This window comes from Carlito syrichta, unplaced genomic scaffold, assembly GCF_000164805.1.
Source record: "Carlito syrichta isolate Samal-C Ts95f unplaced genomic scaffold, Tarsius_syrichta-2.0.1 Scaffold307186, whole genome shotgun sequence".
Lineage (NCBI taxonomy): Eukaryota > Metazoa > Chordata > Mammalia > Primates > Tarsiidae > Carlito > Carlito syrichta.
Window position 1 is genome coordinate 122575 of NW_007251282.1, and position 23018 is coordinate 145592.

Sequence of the window (23018 nt, forward strand, 5' to 3'; positions counted from 1 at the left end):
GGGAGCAGCCACTGCACACCAGTCTGGGCGACAGAGTGAGACTCCAATTCAAAAAAAAAAGAAAAAAAAGCAAAACTTTCAGCTGGTCTCGGAGGTTCAGCCTGTAATCCCAGCACTTTGGGAAGCCGAGGCAAGTGGATTGCCTGAGCCCAGGGGTTCGAGATCAGCCTAGGCAACTTGGTGAGACCTTCTCCTCTACCAAAAAAAAAAAAAAAATTAGCCAGAGGTGGCAGCGTGCGCCTGTAGTTCCGGCTACTTGAAAAGCTGAGGTGGAAGGATCACCAGAGCCCAGCCAGTCAACGCTGGGATGTGAGCGTGCCATTGCACTCTAGCCTGGGCGACAGAGTGAGACTCCAACTCAAACAAAACAAAACAAAAAAACTTCAAAACCTTTTTTTTATTTTTAAGTAGGCATCTCACTCTGTCGCCCAGGCTGGAGTGCAGTGGCACGCTCATGGCCACCGTATCCTCGATCTGCTGGGCTCAGGTGATCCTTCTGCCTCAGCTTTCTAAGTAGCTGGAACTACAGGCATGAGTCACCACTCCCAGCTAAGTTCTTAGTTTATTGTAGAGACGAGGTCTTGCCAAGTTGCCCAGGCTGGTCTTGAATCTCTGGACACAGGCAATCCTCTCGTGTCTGCCTCCCAGTGCTGGGATTACAGGCGTGAGCCACTGCACCTGGCAAAAAAATAAAACTTTCTAATTTTTGTATGATGTACAGCATTGGAAAAAATTCAGTTTGAAAAATACTAATGGTCGCTAGGCATGGTGGCTCTCTCCAATAATTCCAGCACTTCAGAAGGCTGAGGTGAGAGGACTGCCTGAGCCTGTGGGTTCAAGACCAGCCCGGGGCAACTTGGCGAGACCTCATCTCTACAATAAATAAAAAAAATTAGCTGGGCGTGGTGGTGTGTGCCTGTGGTTCCAGTTACTTGGAAGGTTGAGGTGGAAGAACTGCTTGAGCCCAGAAGGTCAAAGCTGCAGTGGACGTGAGCATGCCACTGCACTCCAGCCTGGGTGACAAAGTGAGACTCCAATGCCAAAAAAAAAAAAAAAATGCTCAGTTAAAAAAAAAAACTTTATAAAGGCAGAGAATAAACTAAAACTAAAGAACACATTTTACCACTCATGTAGCCTTTGTCTGCCATGGACAAAATCATACTGATCATAAGCTTACCTCTTTAGCTTCTGTTTTAGTAACACTGCTCTGAGAAGCAACTTCACTTCCTTCCTGAAGTTTCTTCTCTTCTTTCATTCCTGTAGTCACATTAAAGACATCATCGATTTTTTCATTTGGGTTATAACTTCATGACAAAGTTAAACAAGACTTAATAAAAGTAGTAAGAGGCCAAGTGCAGTGGTTCACACCTGTAATCCTACCACTTAGGGAGGCCAAGGCGGGAGGACTCTTTCAGCCCAGGAGTTCGAGACCAGCCTAGGCAAAATAGTGAGACCTCATCTCTACAAAAAATCAGAAAAAATTAGCTGAGTATGGTGGTGCATGCCTGTAGTCCCAGCTACTCAAGAAGCTGAGGTAGAATGGTTGCCCTAGCTGGGAATTCAAGCCTGTGGTGAACTGTAAGTGTGCCACTGCACTCCAGCCTCGGTAACAGAGTAAGACACCGACTCAAAAAACAAACAAACAAACAAAAACACAAAGGAAAATAATAAGTTAGGAGGACAAATAAAATTAGATAAAGCCCACTGGACCTCATAAAGTCTCAAAAAGCACATTAAAATAGCAAAGGGCTCTACAGTGCTGCCGTAAAGAAACAGCTTCACTTCATTTACTCTGGCATTTTCAGTTATCCGAGTAAAGAAAAGTTGTCAAAGAGTGCCTAGGAATAGCCGAGGAACACTTCTTTGAAATATTATTTGGGCAAGTGGTACTACGGACCAAGGCTCTTATTACCTGCTTTTTTGGTGATTCGGAGCAGCCGCCTTGCCCCCGGGGTAGTCTCAGGTTGAGGCTGGGCGCTGGTGCTACTCTCAGAGCTCTGCTGCACCCTCAGGGCCTTCTCCAGTTTGATTTCCTCCAGCGTCTTGATGTGTACCTCCTGCATAGACTTTGTTCTACCTGTAGGCTCCTCTGATTGTCCTTTGCCAGCAACTACAGTTGGCAAAACCGCTGTTTTTTTAATTTCACTATCAGTCTTTAGTTTGATACAAGTTGCATCCTTTTTGCTCTTTTGTTTCTCTGCTTCCTGCTGCCGATGTTTTTTTTCAGCCAGTACCTCAGAGAAGGTTTTTATTCGAATAGTGGAGGAGCTTCTTGTTCCGGAAGTAGAATCATCAGCTTTTGAAGGTCCTTCTGTCTTGAGTTTAGTCTCCAATTCTCCACGTTTTTGACTGGCTCTTTCAAGAAGAATTTCTTCTAATGTCTTAACATGGATCTCACCAACTTTAACTCTCTCTGTTTTCACGGGGGGGGGGGGGGAAATATGTCATTGTACTTGGAATTCACCTCCTCCTGACTAATGATCACTATTCTTGGATCAATACAACCCAATAGAGAGGTATCATTTAGGCAGGCAACAAAAATAATCAAAAGTATAACATTAGCTTCAATCTTAATTTTAGATTACTACACAATTCAGGTAGTGGCTCCCAAGAAAAACTCAGAAGGTACAAATTGCTGATGCATATTTCTATTCAGAAGTCTATTATTCTTTAAATAAGAGTAAATATATACACTTATATAGTTCTATTTTATAAATTTAAGTTTAAAAATTACAGTACAGGAAAAATATAAAGAATACCAAATTACAGTACAGGAAAAATATAAAGAATACCCCAACATCTGGATAAAAACCAATATTTGTATTTTTTTTGGTTGTAGATTTAAAAAGGCATATATTTGTATCTTTACAAAACTGGAATCATCTCATACTTATGTATGTTCCTCCTGAGAGCAGATTTCTATAATAAGAAAATAGACTTCTTTTTTTTTAAAAAAGATGCTTAAGTTACTCTGTATCAAAAGGTCAAAAGTGGTACATACTTTTTTGGGACCTTTCTTCATTTGATAAAAATGCAATTTAGTTTTCCATATCATTATTGTTTAGAACACGACTCTTCATAACCGCAATTCTTTTAGTACATAACTACTAAAATTTTATTTTAACTCTGTGTTGTATATTTAGGTTGTTTCTAATTTTCAACTACTGATGCTACAATGAATAATCATTTTGCCATCTCAAAGTACAAAAAAGAAATTCACACTAGTGAGTAATTATTACTAAAAAAACAGGACTACAAAAAACAAAAAACCGTAACCTATCTGCAATCAGTAAATTAGACAAAAAGCAAAAACTCTTATGGCAAGAAAAAAATCTCAGAATCTGGTCTTAGGATTGACTTACCCGTTGCCTCCTCATTGTTTGGACCAGCTGACATGCCTAATCGCTCCTTCAAAGACTTGGAAACTTGAACTGTAAAAAGAAGAATTAAAAAAATCAAAAGCTGAACACAGACTTTTTTTTTTTTGAGTTGGAGTCTCACTCTGTTGCTGATTGGAGTGTAGTGGTACACTCCCGGCCACTGCAGCCTCAACCTGCTGGGCTCTGGCAATCCTTCTGACTCAGCCTTCCAAGTAGCTGGAACTATAGGCGCACGCTACCACACCTGGCTAATTTTTTGATTTATTGTAGAGATGAAGTCTCGCCAAGTTGCCCAGGCGGGTCTCGAAACCACAAGCTCAGGCAATCCACTAACCTCAGCCTCCCAAAGCGTGGGATTACAGGCTGAGCCAACAAGCTCGGCTTGAACAGACTTTTTTTTTTTTTTTTTTTTGAGTTGGAGTCTCACTCCGTCGCCCAGACTTGAGTGCAGTGGCCACTCCCGGCCACCGCAGCCTCGACCTGCTGGGCTCCGGCGATTCTTCCGCCTCAGCCTTCCAAGTAGCTGGAACTACAGGCGTGCGCTACCACGCCTGGCTAATTTTTTGATTGATTGTAGAGATGAGGTCTTGCTGCCCAGGCGGGTCTCGAACCCGCGGGCTCAGGCAATCCACTCACCTCAGCCTCCCAAAGGCGCGGGATTACAGGCTGAGCCACCGAGCCCGGCTTTGAACAGACTTTTTATAGGTCAAATATCTTTTTCAGAGTTCACAAATTAGGCTATACTTCTCTTCTAATGCAAATATATATATTTTTAAATCTCTGAAGGTCTTAAATTTTTTTTCTCCACAGAAAACATGTATGTGAATCACAGATTCCCTAGAGCAGGGGTCCCTAGCCCCCGGGCCACTGACCAGTTAGGAGTCAGGCTACATAGCAGGAGGTAGAGTGGCAGCAGAAGGTGAGTAGCAGGAGAGTGAGCCGAAGCTTCATCTGTATTTACAGCCACTCCCCACTGTTCACACTACCTGAGCTTTATCTTCTGTCAGATCAGCAGTGGCATTAGCTTCTCACAGGAGCGCAAACCCTATTGTGAACTATACACATGAGGGATCTAGGTTGTGCACTCCTTATGAGAATCTAATGTCTGATAATCTGAGGCGGTGATATTAGCACTGGGAGGTGGCTGCAAATATAGATTAACATTAGTAGTGAGGTTTGACTGCACACCCTCTGCCCCCACTGGTCCGTGGAAAAACTGCCTTCCATAAAACCAGCCCCTGCTGCCAAAAGGGTGGGGAACTTCTGTCCTAGGGCACTCTGGAAAGCTTAAAAACAAAAACCTTCCTTATACCTGAAAAGCAAAAACTACTGAATTCAAAGAAATAATCCTGTTACTATAAGACCTTCTAAAAATCTTATTGTCATCAAAAGGCTTCATCCCCCTACATCGATTTGAAATATGCTCTTTAATTATGAAAATCTTCAATATGACTGACAGGCAAGAAGAAAAGGAATTTGGCAAGCTTTGAGAATGCAAGAAAGTCCCCAAACAGGAACATCAAAGCCTCTTAGGCCAGAAGAAAAGGGGGATAAAAGATTATCTCCAAGGAAAGTTAAAACTAAACACAATGGCCGGGTTTGGTGGCTCAGCCTGTAATCCCGCGCCTTTGGGAGGCTGAGGTGAGTGGATTGCCTGAGCCTGTGTGTTCCAGACCCGCCTGGGTAACTTGGCGAGACCTCATCTCTACAATAAATCAAAAATCAGCCGGGCGTGGTAGCGCGCGCCTGTAATTCCGGCTACTCGGAAGGCTGAGGTGTAAGGATCGCCAGAGCCCAGTGGGTTGAGGCTGCGGTGGCCGGGAGCGGCCACTGCACTCCAGTCTGAGCGATGGAGTGAAATCCAACACAAAAAAAAAAAAAAAGAAAAAAAAATACTAAACACAATGAGAAGGAAATAACACCTGTTCATTAGTAATTACCCCCACGATTTCACTGCAAGTCATACGAAGGGAAAAAAATTAAACCCTTGATTTCTTTTTCTCTTTCAACTACAACAAATACTAACTCCCTGCCAGAGGCGAATGCCTGTAGTACCAGCAAATGGGAGGGTGAGGGAGGAGGATGGCTTCAGGCCAAGAGGTTAAATACAGTTCAGGTAACATGGCAAAACCTTGTTTCCAAAAAAGGTCGGACCCAGTGACTCATGCCTGTAATCCCAGAATCTTGGGAGGCGGAGACAGGAGGATTGCTTGAGCCTAGGAGTCCAAAACTAGCCTAAGCATGACATAGCAAGACCATGTCTCTACCAAAAATAAAAAAACTAGCCAGTTGTGGTGTGCACCTGTAGTCCCAGCTGAGGCAAAAGAATCGCATTGCCTGAGCCCAGGAGGTTGAGGCTGCAGTGAGCCATGATTGTGCCACTGCAGTCCTGCCTGGGTAACAAGGTGAGACCTGATTCAAAAAAAGAAAAGAATTCAAATCCTCCAAATATCTCTTAATTTAGTACACGTTTCCAACCAACTTCTAAAGCATTAAATCTATGCCACTATCTCCTCTTATCTGGATTATTGTAACAGCTTGCCAACTCACACCCTGGACAACAAACTTATCCCCTTCTAATCTTTCTCCTCCATATTGCAGGCAAGGTAATAGTTCTAAAATGTAAATCTGAGTCTTTGATCCCTACTTATAACCTTTTGATGGGTTGTTACTATCTTAGGATAAACCCAAACTCCCTAGCATGGCTTAAATGTCTATATATGATGATGTAGCCCCTCCTTCTTCTCTAGTCATCATGCTCTTCAGCCATTTCTAGCTTCAGCCATACTCAGGTTCTTAAGTACACCATGCTTTATTTAGCTCTGGGACTTTGCAGGAATTATTCTCTCTCTGCTTGGAACACGGTCCCTGGCCCTCCAACTTCACCTGGCTAATTCCTAACTCATGTGTGAGGTCTAAGTTTTAACCTAACTTTTCTGTGAACCTTTCCCTAACAGATGACAAAAACAGATGCCCTTCTTATGTGTTCTCATAGCACCAATGTACTTTTCTCTGTCCCGAATTTATCATAGTATTTGTAAGTATTCCTACCTGCCATTATACTATCATCTCCTGAGGGGTATGATGGTATTTATTTTGTTCAATGGTGTCTACACAGAATCTAGCAGAGTAAGAACTCAAATGTTTGAGTGAATAGTAACAGACACCAGAATAACCTAATTTGCCTGAACAAAAGAATGACAAACCATAGCTGTTAACACTGTAAGAAACAACTGTTACAATTACACACACACACACACACACACACACACACACACACACACACACACACACACACACAGTATTAAAACAAAAGTACCTTTCTTTGGTGTTTTGTCAGTGTCAGTTTCTGGAGCTTCAACTTTCTTCCCTAGCCTCTGTGCAAGGCTACGCTTTAATGGAGGATCATTGTCACCACCTATAAACAGTGAGAACTTTAAGATTTCAAGTCAATCTTTAGCAAAGTCAAGAAATCAAACAAGGCAGCACAATTCTGTAAGTTTTCTGCATTGATGTGGGGTATTTGTTTACCAGTTGCTTGAGAATTCAATGTTTGACTGGCCAGGGCCTACGACAACAACGACAACAACAGCAACAGCTACTATTACTACACAATGTTTTAGAAAGAAAAAATAGCAAGAAAAAGGACAAAAAAATTAGAAAGCACAAATAAACATTTACCAAATAACTGACTAAAACTACAAATGAAGGATAACCCCTGGTTGAGATTAAAGTTCAGAATCAGGAATGTAAAAAATCTTCACGAAAAAATTTTTTAGCTGGTCAACTGTTGAGTTCATCATGTGAATTGCACCTGGGATAAGTAGGACAGCAAAAGAATTATAAAATTTTAAGTTTTCCTGCGATATAGAGACTCTGAAGGTCAAACAGTCCTCTCTTCAATTCTAGGTAAGAAATCTAAGGTTCTGAAAGATTCTGCATCTTACTCAAGTCACCAACTAGTCAGTGATAGAGCTAAGACCTGAATAAGGTTTCCTGACTCTAAGTTATTATATTACACTGTTCAACATAAGTTTAAAAATTATCATCAGTTTTTAAAAACTGTTTTTTAGAATGCCTGACTGAAGTTACATTCTTTGCAAGGTCCCATTAAAAACTTCAAATGATCCTACAAAGTATAATTTTTTTTCTCCTCTCATTTATAATTTAAGTACAAAACAAAAAAAATCACAAAATTAACATGCATGCTCATGTTAAAATGGCTTATTTCTATACTAAAAAATTATATTTTTATAGAGACAAGATCTCGCTATGTTGCCCAAGTTGGACTAACTCCTGGGTTTAAACAATTCTCTCAACTCAGCTTTCTGAGTAGCTAAGATTACAAAAGCACATGCCACTGCACCTGGCTTATTTTTTTACCTAAGATTTCTAGATCAGCCTTATCAAAGCTGCAAGTCTCATGTTTTGGAATACTGGCTTGGCATAAACAATTATTGCTCTCAAAATCTAGAACTGGTATTGTTTCTTGAAATACAGATTTTAAAAAATTATAAAGATTGCTTCCTTTTTCTTTCTTCTAAGCTCTTTTTGGAAATGACTATATAATGCATAATATATTCATCTGAATATAACCTTGGCCAAGTTACTTAAGCTCTTCTGAGTTTGAGCTTAGTGCAGAAAATATTTATGCATTGTGCATGGCTTGTTCATAATTACTGAAAATTAGACGAAAATTTATATAAATCACTTTGACACACAGCAAATTCAAAGCAAACAGATTTTATTTATAGGCATGATGTAATCATTGAAAATTTTTTTATTACTTATGGTAAGAGCTGCACAACTGATAAAATGATACATTCAACATTTTCTGACTGAAAAAATGTTACCAAGTTCATGACAGTTTTGAAGACAGGGCAGTGAGAATAGTTTTATTTGTAATCATTATTATTTATTTATTTGTTGGAGTCTCAATCTGTCGCCCAGGCTGGAATGCAGTGGCATGCTCATGGCCATCACAGCCTCAACTTGCTGGGCTCAGGCAAACCTTCCACCTCAGCCTTCCACCAAGCAGCTAGAACTACAGGCGTGTGCTACCATGCCCATCTTATTTTTTGATTTATTGTAAAGACGAGGTCTTACCAAGTCGCCCAGCCTGGACTCAAACCTGAGCTCAGGCAATCCTCTTACCTTGGCCTCCCAAAGTGCTGGGATTACAGGCTTGAGTCATCGCGCCCGGCTATTATTATTATTATTGAGTCGGAGTCTCACTCTGTCGCCCAGACTGGAGTACAGTGGCATGCTCATGGCCACCAGTCTTGACCTGCTGGGCTCTGGCGATCCTTCCGCCTCAGCCTTCCAAGTAGCTGGAACTATAGGCGCGTGCTACCACGCCCGGCTAACTTTTTGATTTATTGTAGTACAGATGAGGTCTTGCCAAGTTGCCCAGGTGGGTCTCGAACCCGTGGGTTAAGGCAATCCACTCACCTCAGCCTCCCAAAGCGCTGGGATTATAGGCGTGAACCACCATGCCCGGTTGAGAATAGTTTTAAAGAAAACACAAAGTAGAGACAAGTTTTCCATTTAAGCACATTTAAAGCAGCATGAAGGAAATTCTGAAATCAGAACAGATTTTCAGAATTTTTTTTTTCTGTAGTTGGGAGTCTCACTCTGTTGCCCAGGCTGGAGTGCAGTAGCAAGCTCACAGCCACCGTAGCCTCAAACTGCTGGGCTCGGATGAGCGTTCTGCCTCAGCCCTCCAAGAGCTGAAACTACAGGCACATGCTACCACGCCTGGCTAAGTTTTTGATTTATTGTAGAGATGAGGTTTCATCAAGTTGCCCAGGTTGGTCTTGAACCCGTGGGCTCAGGCAATCCTCTCACCTCGACCTCCCAAAGTGTTGGGATTACAGGTGTGAGTCACCACACCCAGCCTCAGAATAATTTTTTTGAGACAGACACTAGGTATGCAACAATTCAGTAATATGATTACGTACTTCCCTAAATATAAAACCGCACCAATAAATTCAAGGATCCCACTTTGGGAGGTGGAGGTGAGAGGACTGCCTGAGTCCAAGGGTTCAAGACCAGCCTGGGCAACTTGATGAAACCTCATCTCTACAATAAATAAAAAAATTAGCCAGGCATGGTAGCATGTGCCTGTAGTTCCAGCTACTTGGAAGGATGAGGTGAGTTGGAAAGATTGACTAAGCCCAGTGGACCAAGCCTGTGGTGGTCATGAGTGTGCCACTGCACTTCAGCCTGGGCAACAGAGTGAGACTTCTACTAAAAAAAAAAACAAAACCCCAAAACAAAAAAAAACAAGAACCCAAATTTGTATATATAGTCTTCTTTTTTGTCCCCACTTTAAAAACTCCCATTTAAATATGCTCAAAGAAATAGAGGTAGGCTGGGCTCAGTGGCTCAGCCTGTAATCCCAGAACTTTGGGAGGCCAAGGCGAGTGGATTGCTTGAGCCCGCAGGTTTGAGACCAGCCCGGGCAACTTGGTAAGACCTTGTCTCTAGGAAAAAAAAGAAATAGAGGTATTCTTTATCATGTTTTCAACCGAGTACCTTCTAAAAAGCTGGCTATGATCATAATCTAATTAAATTATAACACCTTAAATTTCTGTAACTTCAATAAAAGGTATAATGCACATAAGAAAAACATGAGGCTAGTTTTGTAAGTGCTTTCAACTAAGAATACAGGAGGACTGGCAATATTGACGAGCCCTGGATACAGAGTTTACAGAAGGTATCACGTTAATGTACAACCAGGAAACAAAAGACAAACAAAACTTACCTACTGAAAATTTTCGTTTCCCTAGTCTCTCAGTAAGGCTCAATCTAACCAAGGGTTCTTCCCCTGAAATGGCAAAAACAGAATTTCTCTACCAGTCACCAATTTTTTTGCATTCAGTAGCTACTAATGGATACAAAGTATGTTCTGATATTAGTATGAGCCTACCAAGAAAATCTGAAAGTCAGGACTCAGATTTATGCAAGACTATCACATTAAAAAACAACTATCAATAATAATTTTTTTTGAGTTGGAGTATCACTCTGTCACCCAGACTGGAGTCTCACTCTGTCACCCACCCTCGACCTGCTGGGCTCCGGTGATCCTTCTGCCTTAGACTTCCAAGCAGCCAGAACAACAGGCATGCGCTATCACACCCGGCTAATTTTTGATTTATTGTAGAGATGAGGTCTCGCCAAGTTGTCCAGGCGGGTCTCAAACTCGCGGGCTCAAGCAACATAGTACTAATTAACAGCAGCTACGTAACAAGAAAGATTGTGTTCTTAGTCATTGGTTATAAAATCCCAAGCTACACTTTTGCTTATGCACTTTGATATGTTAAATGAAATCGTACTCTAATGCTCACTCTTATATATAACTTTCTTTGATCACCCCAGCAAGAAGTAGGCTCAGTTTCTTCTGGTTCTTTCTTGTTTGAATAGTACAAGGCATTTAAATGTATCTATATCTACTATTCCTTACTAGGTTTAAAATTGAGTGAAAAAGACTTTTCCGTTTTTCTTTGAGTTGGAGTCTCATTCTGTTGCACAGGCTGGAGTGCAGTGGTATGCTCACAGTAGTCTCGACCTACTGGGCTCAGGTGATCCTTCCACCTCAATCTTCTAAGCAGTTGGAACTATAGGCATGCGGCACCATGCCCAGCTAATTTTTTTATTTACTGTAGACAGGAGGTCTCGCCAAGTTGTCCAGGCTAGTCTCAAACCTGTGGACTCAGGCAAACTTCCCACCTTAATCTCCCAAAGTGCTGGGATTATAGGTGTGAGCCACTACGCCCGGCCGACTTTTGCATTTTTCTATAACTCAAAGGATTTATTATAGCTCTTTATCTACAGTGCGAAGTTAATACATTTATTAAATGTTTATAAACTGTAAATGTAAAAATTAAATATTCATAAATATGAGAGCTGCTTGAGTAAGAATTTCAATCTTTTTTTTTTTTTTGCGTTAGAGTCTCATTCTGTTGCCCAGACTGGAGTGCAGTGGCACACTCTGGCCACTGCAGCCTCGACCTGCTGGGCTTCAGTGATCCTTCTGCCTCAGCCTTCCAAGTAGCTGGAACTACAGGAGTGTGCTACCATGCCCAGCTAATTTTTTGATTTATTGTAGTAGAGATGAGGTCTTGCCAAGTTCCCTAGGTGGATCTCGAACCCGTGGGCTCAGGCAATCCAATCACCTCAGCCTCCCAAAGCGCGGGATTACAGGCCACTGAGCCCGGCAGAATTTCAATCTTTTAGGTCAGGCATGGTGGCTCACGCCTGTAATCCCAGCACTTTGGGAGGCAGAGGCAAGAGGACTGCTTGAGCCTAAGGGTTTGAGGTCAGCCTGGGCAACTTGGTGAGATCTCATCTCTACAAAAAATCAAAAAATTAGCTGGGAGTGGTGGTGCACATCTGTAGTTCCAGCTCCTTGGAAGTATAAGGCGGAAGGATCATCTGAGCCTAGGAGGTTGAGGCTGCAGTAGCTGGGATCATGCCACTGTACTCTAGCCTGGGTGACAAAGCGAAACTCTGACTCAAAAAAAAAAAGTGAATTAAAAAAATTTCAATCTTTTAAATAGCAGAGTCAAACACACTGACTTTTCTTTCTATTCTATATCTGATCAACATACTGAACTCTTCCCAAACATTCAACAAAGGTAAAAAGTACCCACAGATATTGTTTTCCTAATTAAAAAAAAAAAACTCTAAGATCTACATATACCTTACCTTGTTTGCTGGACAGAGTAACTGTCCTCACCACGGTCCGGACATTCTCTTTCTCAGGACCTGGAATGGGCTGAGGGTGGAGTAAAAGACTGGAAACTGCTGAAGATCCTTCTGAATAAGGAAAATCAAAGAAAAGCAAATAATTTGTAAAAAATAAAACTATCAAAGCCAAAAAATTGTTTTGTGACCAGTCCAATAAAGACTGCTATATGATTATAAAGCCAATGAACCTTTCTGCATCTGTTGCCTACAGTGAAATGGGGGTAGTGGTGGGGGGAGCTTAAGGCACAATGTGAAAACAGAATACAAAATTATTTTGAGTGACTCAGGCACTCAATCTACTTTTTGCTTACCAATAAAGTTAACATCATTCTAAAGTTAACCTCAACAGTAAACTAGCCATAAGATGTGTCAACTCAACCTTTTCCATCTAAATTCACCCATGTGAAAAACCTAACTCCAAGGCTCCTATAGGACAAGATTTAACAAGAGGTTCTTAGAACCAGCCATTTGTTCTGTACATATACATTTCATGCTATAATTTTAGGGCTGGAAATATAGATCAACTAGGTTGAGACAAGCTCCAGAAGAAAATTCAGCAGCTTTTGAGAAAGAACTCTTCTAACTACAAAATGAATATTTCCCTCTCTTAATATAGTTCTCAAGTAGTGCGCTCTTTAGATTATATTTTTTAAGTTACACAGGTTATTTTATGTGCCCAGCTCTGAACACTTAGGAACTGAAACACAGTTGCAATAAACTTATAAAACAACCACATTTAATTAATTAATTAATAGAGTTGGAGTCTTACTCTGTCACCCAAGCTGGAGTGCAGCGGCACACTCATGGCCACCATATCCTCAACCTGCTGGGCTCAGGCGATCCCGCCACCTCAGCCTTCTGAGTAGCTGGAACCACAGGTGCACACTACCATGCCTGGCTAATTTTTTGATTGGCTGTAGAGACAAGGTCTTGCCAAGTTGCCCAGGATGGTCTCAAACCCCTGGGCTCAGCAATCCCCTCGCTTCTGCCTCCCAAAGTGCTGAGATTATAGATTAGAGGCATGAGTCACTGCACCCAACCTACTAACCATGATTAAAATAAAACTCTGTTTACATCAAGAAGCTCATTGAAATAAAAAATCTATTTGTTAATTTTGGCTGTTGCTTCAAGTGTCCTTATTATTCTTCCCCAGTATCATACAACAATACACACCAAAGCTTATGACTTACCACCTTGCTTCTTAGATTTTTCCTTCATTTTCTTTGACTTAATTTCCTCAAGAGTTTTTATCCCAAAATTCAAACATTCACCTGAAAAACCCATATAGAAGTAATGAGAACTAAAGCTTTTTCACCTTTGCATTTATCTGTATGCAACAGGCATTCAAATATCTTTTGAATTTTTTTGAATTTTAATCAACAGAAAGTATGTGTGTGTAGCAAGGGGTGGGGAGGAGGAGGAGGTCAATGACTGTGATAAAATAGGTAATTAAAGTAGTTTGGACACATTCAATAGTGCTGTAAAATTTAGCACCAATACAGCATCCTCTTACCTTGCTTTAAATTGACCCCAGGTTTCCGGGCAGAAGTCCCTCGTAATCCATTATGAACTTCAGGAGTTGGTTGCAGGGTAGGTGTTTTGGTTTCATCACCTTCCTCAGAAAACTGATCTATATGTCAACATTTAAAGCAAATTCACAATTAAAAACAGAACTAGAGCTTTGAACATGATTCTGTATAATTCACTACCTGACCCTATATATTTGCCTTAAATAAAAAGCTAAAACTTACCATCATCATCTTCATCATCATCTGCAGCATTAATGACAACTGGGGGATGTGTGGGGCTAGGAACATTTTCAGAACTTTCTACTTTCATAACACTCCGCAGCTGAGGGGAGGGATTAGACTGGACAGACAATTTGTTCTGCTGAACTGTGAGTTGGCTAGCCTTCACTTCCTCTTCTGGCGACTCAGGCACAGTGGGCAACACCGCTAAACATACAAAATCAGTCATGAATTAACAGAAGATAGAATCCCAATTTACTAAAAATCCCTGTTCACCTACGTTTAGTATATTGTCCTTATGGGCCTTTTACCTTATGTCTTTTTATCTAATTTCCGCCATTTAGGCTCTAAAGTCCTAGGAAGGGAAAATGTACTTTGAGGTAATAACTTCACTGTACATAAACACAAACTGGGCATTCAAAACTTAGAACAGAAGGCTAGAGGTATAGTACCTGTTGATGAATTCCAGACCTTTCATTTTCACACTGAAATTCTAAGCTTTTTGCTCAGCAAAAAAGTAGCTTTTAAGAGGTAGAAGACACTTACTTGAATTGAACAAGGAAAGAGCAAGTCTATTTTTTCCCTTAAATAGAGGTGAAAAGACATAGCCATCAAATTTTAATCACATACCAGATATGGCTTTTAAATGGCTAATCCCACTTTTAAATTACTTTAAAAGGAACTTTGGACATAAATACTACCTTTTTGTAGAGTTTGATTTTCATTTTAGATTACAGTCTAGAGCAGGATTAGCAAACATTTTCTGTAAAGAGTCAGATATTTAATATTTTAGGTTTTGTGGAACATATGGTCTCTGTCTCAACCATTCAATTCTGCAGCACTAGCACAAAATTAGTCACAGAAAATATGTAAATGAATGGCCAAGGTTGTTTTCTAACAAAACAGGTGGAGAACCAGATTTGCTAACCTTGGCCTGGAGAATTCAGTTCATTTTGAGAAACTTTATGGGTCTGATAAAAAAAAATGAGAAATTAAGTAAGCTATAGTAACAAATTGGCATGCCAAGGTACACTTGGTGCTATGGCCAAAGGTTCAGTTCCCTCACCTATAAAGTAGAAATAATACTGCTCTTTCACTAGACTGAAAGAAGGCAATGTGTAATAAGTATTTTGTACAGTGTGTATAACAGGTATTAATTTAATAGTATCTATCACTTTAAAATAAAAAATTGATCTCACTTTTGCTTGGAGGTAGGAAAAGGCCATCAACATAACGTCCTCGGTTGTGATGGAAAGCGCAGTTTAGTTTTTGACATCCCATCGGTTGATTTTCCCAATAGCAAGGAATTTCACTGCGTTTTTTCTGTAAGAGGGAAAAACACATTGTTTTCAAATAAAGTGAAACCTGTATTAATTTGGTAATTTGTTTTCTGGACAAAGTTCACAGAGGATTCAAAAATCTGAGGCACGGGAGATGATTTTTAGAAGGAAGAGAGGTGGCTGAAAGTGATATACTTCAGGCACCACAGAGAAATAAAAGGAGCAGGGGAGTAACTTATCTGCTATTCTTTTCTTCTGGTCCTCATCCTGGAACCTCTAAATGTCTACACTTAATTTATACAAGCAGGATGATATAGTACTTAAGATTAAGAAATCAAAGACAAAGGGTCTGAATCTGTATTATGCTACTTGTTGACCGAGTGACCTTGGACAATTTAATGCCTCTAAACCTCACTTTCCTTAGCTATAAAATGGGAATAGTAGTAGCTATCTAGTTGGTTTCCTTATAATTAAAGGAAACAAGCATATAAAGCATTTAGACACAGAAAAAACTTAAACTGCAGCTTATTACTTGAAGCAGAGGATTCAATACTTTGAGTTTTTTTTCCCATTCATAAATTCTCAAAGTAAGGCACATGTCATACATGAAGGATGATATGTATCCTTTCCAAGGAACCTCGCTTGGAAAAAAGAGAATAGGGAAAAAACAGTATCTGCACATCTAGAATAAACTGCTGAGACTGGGTGTGGTGTCTCATGCCTATAATCCTAGCACTTTGAGAGGCCAAGGTGGGAAGATCACTTGAGCCAGGAGTTTGAGACCAGTCTGGGCAACATAGTGAAACCTCATTTCCATAAACAGTAAAAAAAATTAGCTGGTTGTGGTGGCATGTGCCTGTAGTCCCAGCTCCTTGGGAGGCTGAGGTGGGAGAATTGCACAAGCCCAGGAGGTCAAGGCTGCGGTAAGCCATGACCGTGCCACTGCACTCCAACCCTGGGCGACAGTGAGACCCCAACTCAAACAACAACAAAACTGCTGGATCACAGTATATATGTCCAAGATAAACATACACATTAGTTCTCCAAAAGATGTGTATAAAGCTTATTCAAGTTGGACACAGTAACCTTAGCATACCTGTAACCTTAGCACTCTGGGAGGCTGAGGAAAGAGGATTGCTTGAGGTCAGGAGTTGGAGACCAGCCTGGACAACAAAGAAAGATCCTGTCTCTACAATTTTTTTTAATTGGCTGGGTGTGGTGGCACATGCCTGTAATCACAGTTAATTGGAAGGCTGAGGTGGAAGGATCATTTGAGCCCAGGAGTTCGAGGCTTCAGTGAGCTATGACTGCACCACAGAGTGGTGACAGAGTGAGATTCCAACTCAAACAAACAAACAAAAAAACTATGCCTGAGCCCAGCAGGTCAAGGCTGCAGTAGCTGTACTCCATCCAGCCAGGACAATAAAGTGAAACCTTATCCCTAAATATATAAATAAATAAATAAATAAATATAAAAATATAAATATATATATATTTAATGTTTAAAGCAATACTACTTGAAATAGCTCTAAAATTCTGCAAACAACCTAAATGTATGACAATACTAGAATGGATAAATACAATGCAATATATTCAAACAGAAAGCATCCAGTAATGAGAATAAATAAATCATTGCTACATTCTACACCACAAATATAAAATAAAAGCAGCCAGACACAAAAGAGTGCACAGTATATGATTCCATTTGTGTAAAGATCAAAACAGTCAACACTTCTCTAGTGTAGTGTACTCAGAATGGTGATTGGCTCTGGGGATGTGGCTAGTGACAACAAAGCGATTCATGTTCTATTTCTTCAACTACTTGTGCCAAATAAGTATATTCATTTTGTGAAAATCCTTCAAGTTGTAAGATTATAATTTATGCACTTTTCTACATATACTTTAACAAATAGTTCAATTAAGGAAAACATTAAGACCTGAGAAGTACTTCTGAAAAGTAACTGCTGATTAATAAGCTGCATCTTGTTGGGTCTCTCATTATATAATAAGCAGCCTAAAGTTTAAAACCTCACGAAAAAATAGCAGCATTACTTAAGAAATTAAAAATATGAAAAAGAGAAGCAGAAATGAGGACCATCACAAAAAGATCCTTAAATGTATCAAAAAGGGTAAAGATCAAAAACTATACCTGAGCCAGGTGCAGTGGCACACACCTGACACCTGTAATTCCAGCACTTTGGGAGGTGGAGGCAAGAGGATTGCCTGAGTCCAGGAGTTTGAGACCAGCCTGGGCAACTTGGTGAGACCTCACTTATCTGTACAATACATCAAAAAAATTAGCCAAGTGTGGTGGCGTATGCCTATAGTTCCACCTCTTGGAAGACTGAGGCGGAAGGATCACCTAAGCCCAGCAGATGGAGGCTGTGGTATCCATGATTGTGCCACTGCACTCCAGTCTGGGAGGCAGAGTGAGATTCCAACGCAAACAAACAAAACAAAAAAACTATGCCTGAGCCCAGTAGGTCAAGGCGGTAGTAGCTGTGAGCATGCCACTGTATACTGTACTCCAAAGTGAGACTCTGACTCAAAAAAAATAAAAATAAAAAAACTACTATATTGAGAGACTGATAAGCCTGATAAAATACTGCTTAGGGGATGTGGAATAATCAGGCAGTCTTGTATACTTAATGAAACATAAATTAGCCCAACATCTCTGAAAAATGCTTTAGCAAGTTATTTTTTTAAAAAAAGTATGTTCTGAGTTTACTGTCACATGCATGATTACCTAATTTTTGAAAAGCACAGCAGGCTGAGCTCAGTGGCTCAGCCTGAAATACCAGCACTTTGGGAGGCCAAGGCTAGTGGATTGCCTGAGCCCGCGGGTTCAAGACCAGCCTGGGCAATTTGGCAAGACCTCGTCTCTACAATAAAAACCTAATGCAAAAAAAAAAAAAAAAAAAATAGCCGGGCATGGTGGCACATGCCTGTAGTTCTGGTTTCTTGGAAAGCTGAGGCGGAAGGATTGCTGGAGCTCAGCAGATCGATGCTGGGTTGGCTGTGTATGTGCCACTGCACTCCAACCTGGGCAACAGAGTGAGACCCCAACTCAAAAAATAAAAATAAAAATAAATAAAAGCACAGCAAATGCCTTTCAAAGAAATAGATAGGTCCAGGCGTGGTTGCTCACATCTGTAACCCCAGCACTTTGGGAGGTGAGAGGACTGCCTGAGCCCAGAAGTTCAAGACCAGCCTGGGCAACATGGGAAGACCTCTCCTCTACAATAACTAAAAAAAAATTAGCTGGGCATGGTGGCACACACCTGTAGTTCCAGTGGAAGGGTCGCCTGAGCCCAACAAGTCAAGGCTGCAGTGGCTGTGAACGTGACACTACACTTATGCTTGGGTGACAAATGAGACACCAACTCAAAAACAAACAAAAAAAACTAGATAAAATTTATGGTCCTCTGCCACACCCAAAAAGTAACTATCACTGTAGTAACAATCATTGTTTTAGACAGGAATAACAACAATTATACAATGATTTCTTCCTCAAGGCAGAGCCTAGCATCAATTTTCCTTGCTCCCAAGTCTATCTTTGCCTAAGTTTTTATTTCTTTCCTGGAAGCAATGTTCAAATTACTGAATGGCTTCTGTAACGGCATCCTCTATTTATAGGAGTCACATAACATTTATTCAATTAGATTTTGTTTCTAATAGAAAAATAATATATGACCGATAAAGATGACTTGGAAAATGGAAATAAATGCTTGTTATGCTACCACCCAAAGAGAACCATTTATTTTGGCGTAGAATTCTTTTTACTTAAAAAAAAAAAAATCAGTAATTAAATGCACACTTGAAAGAAAGCTATTCTATACAATTCTGTACATTTTCCCTTTAGCAAAATATCCACCAGAGTAACACTCCTCCTCCAGGATTTTTTTAAATTTTTTTTTTTGAGTTGGAGTCTCACTCTGTCACCCAGGCTAGAGTGCAGTGACACACTCACAGCAACGGCAGCCTTGACCTGCTGGGCTCAGAAAATTCTTCTGCCTCAGCCTTCCAAGTAGCTGAAACTATAGTTGTGTGCCATCACGCCCAGCTAATTTTTCTGATTTATTATATAGATGAGGTCTCACAAGTGGTCCAGGTTGGTCTTGAACCTGTGGGCTCAGGCAATCTTCTCATCTCGGCCTCCCAAAGTGCTGGGATTATAAGCATTAGCTACTGCACCTGGCCTATTTCTTTAAATTTTTTTTTGTTTGTTTGCTTGTTTGTTTTTTTGAGTTGGAGTCTCACTCCGTCGACCAGACTGGAGTGCAGTGGCCACTCCTGGCCACCACAGCCTTGACCTGCTGGGCTTCGGCGATCCTTCCGCCTCAGTCTTCCAAGCTGAAACTACAGGCACGCGCCACCATGCCCAGCTACTTTTTGCTTAATTGTAGAGATGAGGTATCGCCAAGTTGCCCGGTTGGGTCTCGAACCTGCGGGCTCAGGCAATCCACTCACCTCGGCCTCCCAAAGTGCTGGGATTACAGGCTGAGCCACCGAGGCCGGTCTCTTTAAATTTTTAAGAATAATATAGCACATAGCCCAATGATACAAAGTGATTCTCATTGTTTTCAGTAGCCGTATTCTAAAAAGTCACTGGGAACACTGGCTTAGTGAATCCTACACCATTGTTCCTAAGGGAAATACAGAGTTGGTTTCCTATGAGTCTGTGGTCACATTTTCACTAACTGATCAATACGTAACCTTGTTTTATGTGTTTTTGTTTAAAAACATTGTATTTAATATACATGGTTGATTCATTAACATGAAACCCATGACCAATAGCACTACAACTCACACTTGAACAAAACTTACCTAACACTCTATTTTCTCTGTAAGACACATCACAGCTATCTTTTACTTAGGAATACTACACAGCACTTCAGCAGTATGCTTGAGGGCTATTTTAAACAGCAATACCCCTAATAAAAAGCCCCAAATGCAAAAAAGAAGTGGCAACAAACTGACCATGAAAATGACTTGTTTACAGTGTGAGAGCTGAAACAAAGCAGAGTGTCACCTTGTTTCATCTCACCTGAAAATACTCATGACAGGTGACTCAAATTTTCTGCCACTCTGAACATGTCCACAAACGTGTCCAAGTACTGATTTGGAGGTTGCAAGTACATTTATAAAGTAGGCATATTCGCAAATATGGAAACCCAGAAATAATGAAAATGAACTGCACAGAGAAAGGATACACAGTTGGGCGTGGCTCCTGACATCTGTAATCCCAGCACCTTGGGAGGCAGGAGGATCACTTGAGCCCAGGAGTTTGAGACTAGCCTGGACAGCATAGCGAGACCTCATCTCTATAAATAAATAAATAAAAAATAATTAATCAGGTATGGTGGATTGCACCTGTAGATCTGTAGTCCCAGCTACTCAAGAGGCTGAGGCTGAAGGACTGCCCGAGCCCAAGAAGCTGAAGCTGCAGTGAGCCATGATTATGCCACTGCACTCTAGTCTGGGCGAGAGTGAGACCGTAACTTCAAAAAATAAAAAGGGTACACAACAAAATGACTCTTTCTCACCCCTTCCCTATGCTCTCCATAGCTACTGCTGCTAAGTTTTACCTTTATACTTCCAGAAATTTAAAAAATACATATGTAAGTGAAAAATATAAATTATTCTGCCTCTCCTTTCTTATACACTTTGTTGTACCCATTATATTTTTCACTTGATAATGTATCCTGACCTTCCCATATTAATAAATTAATTTCCCCTTTAAAATTGTTGTTAATAGCTCCCCAGCAATCCACTGTATGAACATAGAAAAATTTATTTTAAAGGAAAGACAATTAGTTTGCTTCCAATATTTGACTATTATAGATTATTCTACTATGAATAATTCTGCATATATCTTATTTTGCACATGAATACGTATGTGTAAAAGATGTAAGCATTTAGTTCTTTTGGGACATAGAGATATACCTCTGTGCAGAAAAGAGTTAACACAGCAGCTGAGACTGCTATCGTTAGAAAGACCTGCTTGCAAGGCTGGCTCTTGGCTAGCATCTAGGAACTTGACTTTTGGAATGTTCCCAGTCAGTTCATTGGTAATAGGGGGAAGCCTCAATATGCCAAGACTGTTTGTGCAAACAATATAGTTTATGCTGCACATCTGCCTTCCTTCTAGGAGTCTAGAATTTTGGTACATGTTAAGTAATAAGTGACTACATGGACAGTCTCAATAAAAACCTAAGACACTTGAGTCTCTCTTTAATGGACTTCTCGAGGCAGAAACATGCATTGAAAATGCACTGTGAGCCGGGCTCAGTGGCTCAGCCTGTAATCCCGCGCCTTTGGGAGGCTGAGGTGAGTGGATTGACTGAGCCTGCGGGTTTGAGACCCGCCTGGGCAGCGAGACCTCATCTCTACAATAAATCAAAAAATCAGCCGGGCATGGTAGCGCATGCCTGTAATTCCAGCTACTTGGAAGGCTGAGGTGGAAGGATCGCCGGAGCCCAGTAGGTCAAGGCTGCGGTGGCCAGGAGCGGCCACTACACTCCAGTCTGGGTGAGAGTGAGACTCCAATTCAAAAAAAAAAAAGAAAATGCACTGTGGGCAGGCTCGGTGGCTCAGCCTATAATACTAGCACTTTGGGAGGCCAAGGCGAGTGGACTGCCTGAACTCACGGGTTCGAAACCAGCCGAGGCAACTAGGCGAGACCTTGCCTCTACAATAAATAAATAAATAAATTAGTTGGGCATGGTAGTGCATGCCTGTAGTTCCGGCTACTTGGAAGGCAGAGGCAGAAGGATCGTTGGAGCCCAGCAGGTCGATGCTGGGGTGATCATGAGTGTGCCACTGCACTCCAGCCTGGGGGACAGAGTGAGACTCCAACTCAGGGGAAATAAAAAAAAAGAAAAGAAAAGAAAATGCATTGCTGCACTGTCCTTGCAGGGGGAAAAGTGTGCTCTGAAAGACCCTTTATGGAAGTGGGCATAAGGAAACTGGCACATGCAAAACCCTACTCGCACTATAATCGACTTGGGCAAAGTCTTGGGGAACAAAATCAACATGTAAAAGACAGTTACATTTCTATACACCAGCAACAGGCAGGCAAATAACTAAATAAAAAGCATAATCCCATTCACAATAGCCACACAAAAAATGAAATACCTTGGGATCCACCTAGCCAGAGAAGTGAAAGATCTTTATGAGAACTACAAAACACTGCTCAAAAAAATCAAGGACAACTGGTTCATGCCTATAATCCCAGCACTATGGGATGCAGAGATGAGAAGACTGCCTGAGCCCAGGGGTTCGAGACCAGCCTGGACAACATGGTAAGACCTTGTCTCTACAATAAATAAAAAAATTAGCTGGGCATGGTGGTGTGCACCTGTAGTTCCAACTACTTGGAAGACTGAGGTGGAAGGAGCGCCTGAGCCTAGCAAGTCAAGTCTGCGTAGCCATGAGCATGCCACTGCACTCCAGTCTGAGCAACAGTGAGACTCTGACTCAAAAAAAAAAAAAAAGGAAATCAAGGATAACACAAACAATGCTCATGGATAAGAAGAATCAATACTGTCGAGATGTCCATACTACCCAAGGCAATCTACAGATTCAATGCAAAATCCATCAAATTACCAACATCATTTTTCTCAGACCTGGCAACAACAATAAAATCATAAGGAAACAAAAAGAGAGCACAAATTAACCAAAACAGCCTGATATTGGTACCAGAATAGGTACACAGACAGACCAATGGAACAGGAGAGAGATTCTAGAAGCAAAATTCAGCCTCTTAACCAACTCATCTCCAACAAAGCTACCAATAACCACCATAGGGAAAAGAGACCATATTTAGCAAATGGTGCTGGGAAAACTGGCTGATCACA

General features: G+C 40.9%; 1 protein-coding gene across 18 annotated transcripts in view; it reads right to left on the reverse strand.

The window, feature by feature from the left end:
• ZC3H11A (zinc finger CCCH-type containing 11A) overlaps positions 1–23018 on the reverse strand; it is a 68059-nt gene that overhangs the window by 5873 nt on the left and 39168 nt on the right. For 10 of the 18 annotated variants that reach the window (XM_008064062.1, XM_008064066.1, XM_008064065.1 and 7 more), the window contains 10 exons: positions 15079–15202; positions 13883–14086; positions 13645–13761; positions 13322–13402; positions 12090–12200; positions 10147–10209; positions 6700–6798; positions 3363–3431; positions 1913–2413; positions 1178–1257 (listed from right to left, as the gene is read on the reverse strand). In XM_008064062.1, the coding sequence (XP_008062253.1) occupies positions 1178–1257; positions 1913–2413; positions 3363–3431; positions 6700–6798; positions 10147–10209; positions 12090–12200; positions 13322–13402; positions 13645–13761; positions 13883–14086; positions 15079–15202 (1449 nt within the window). Of the gene's footprint in view, positions 1–1177; positions 1258–1912; positions 2414–3358; positions 3432–6699; positions 6799–10146; positions 10210–12089; positions 12201–13321; positions 13403–13644; positions 13762–13882; positions 14087–15078; positions 15203–23018 lie in introns of all 18 variants that reach the window. The other 8 variants (XM_021715549.1, XM_021715551.1, XM_021715547.1 and 5 more) reach the window with 2 other exon arrangements.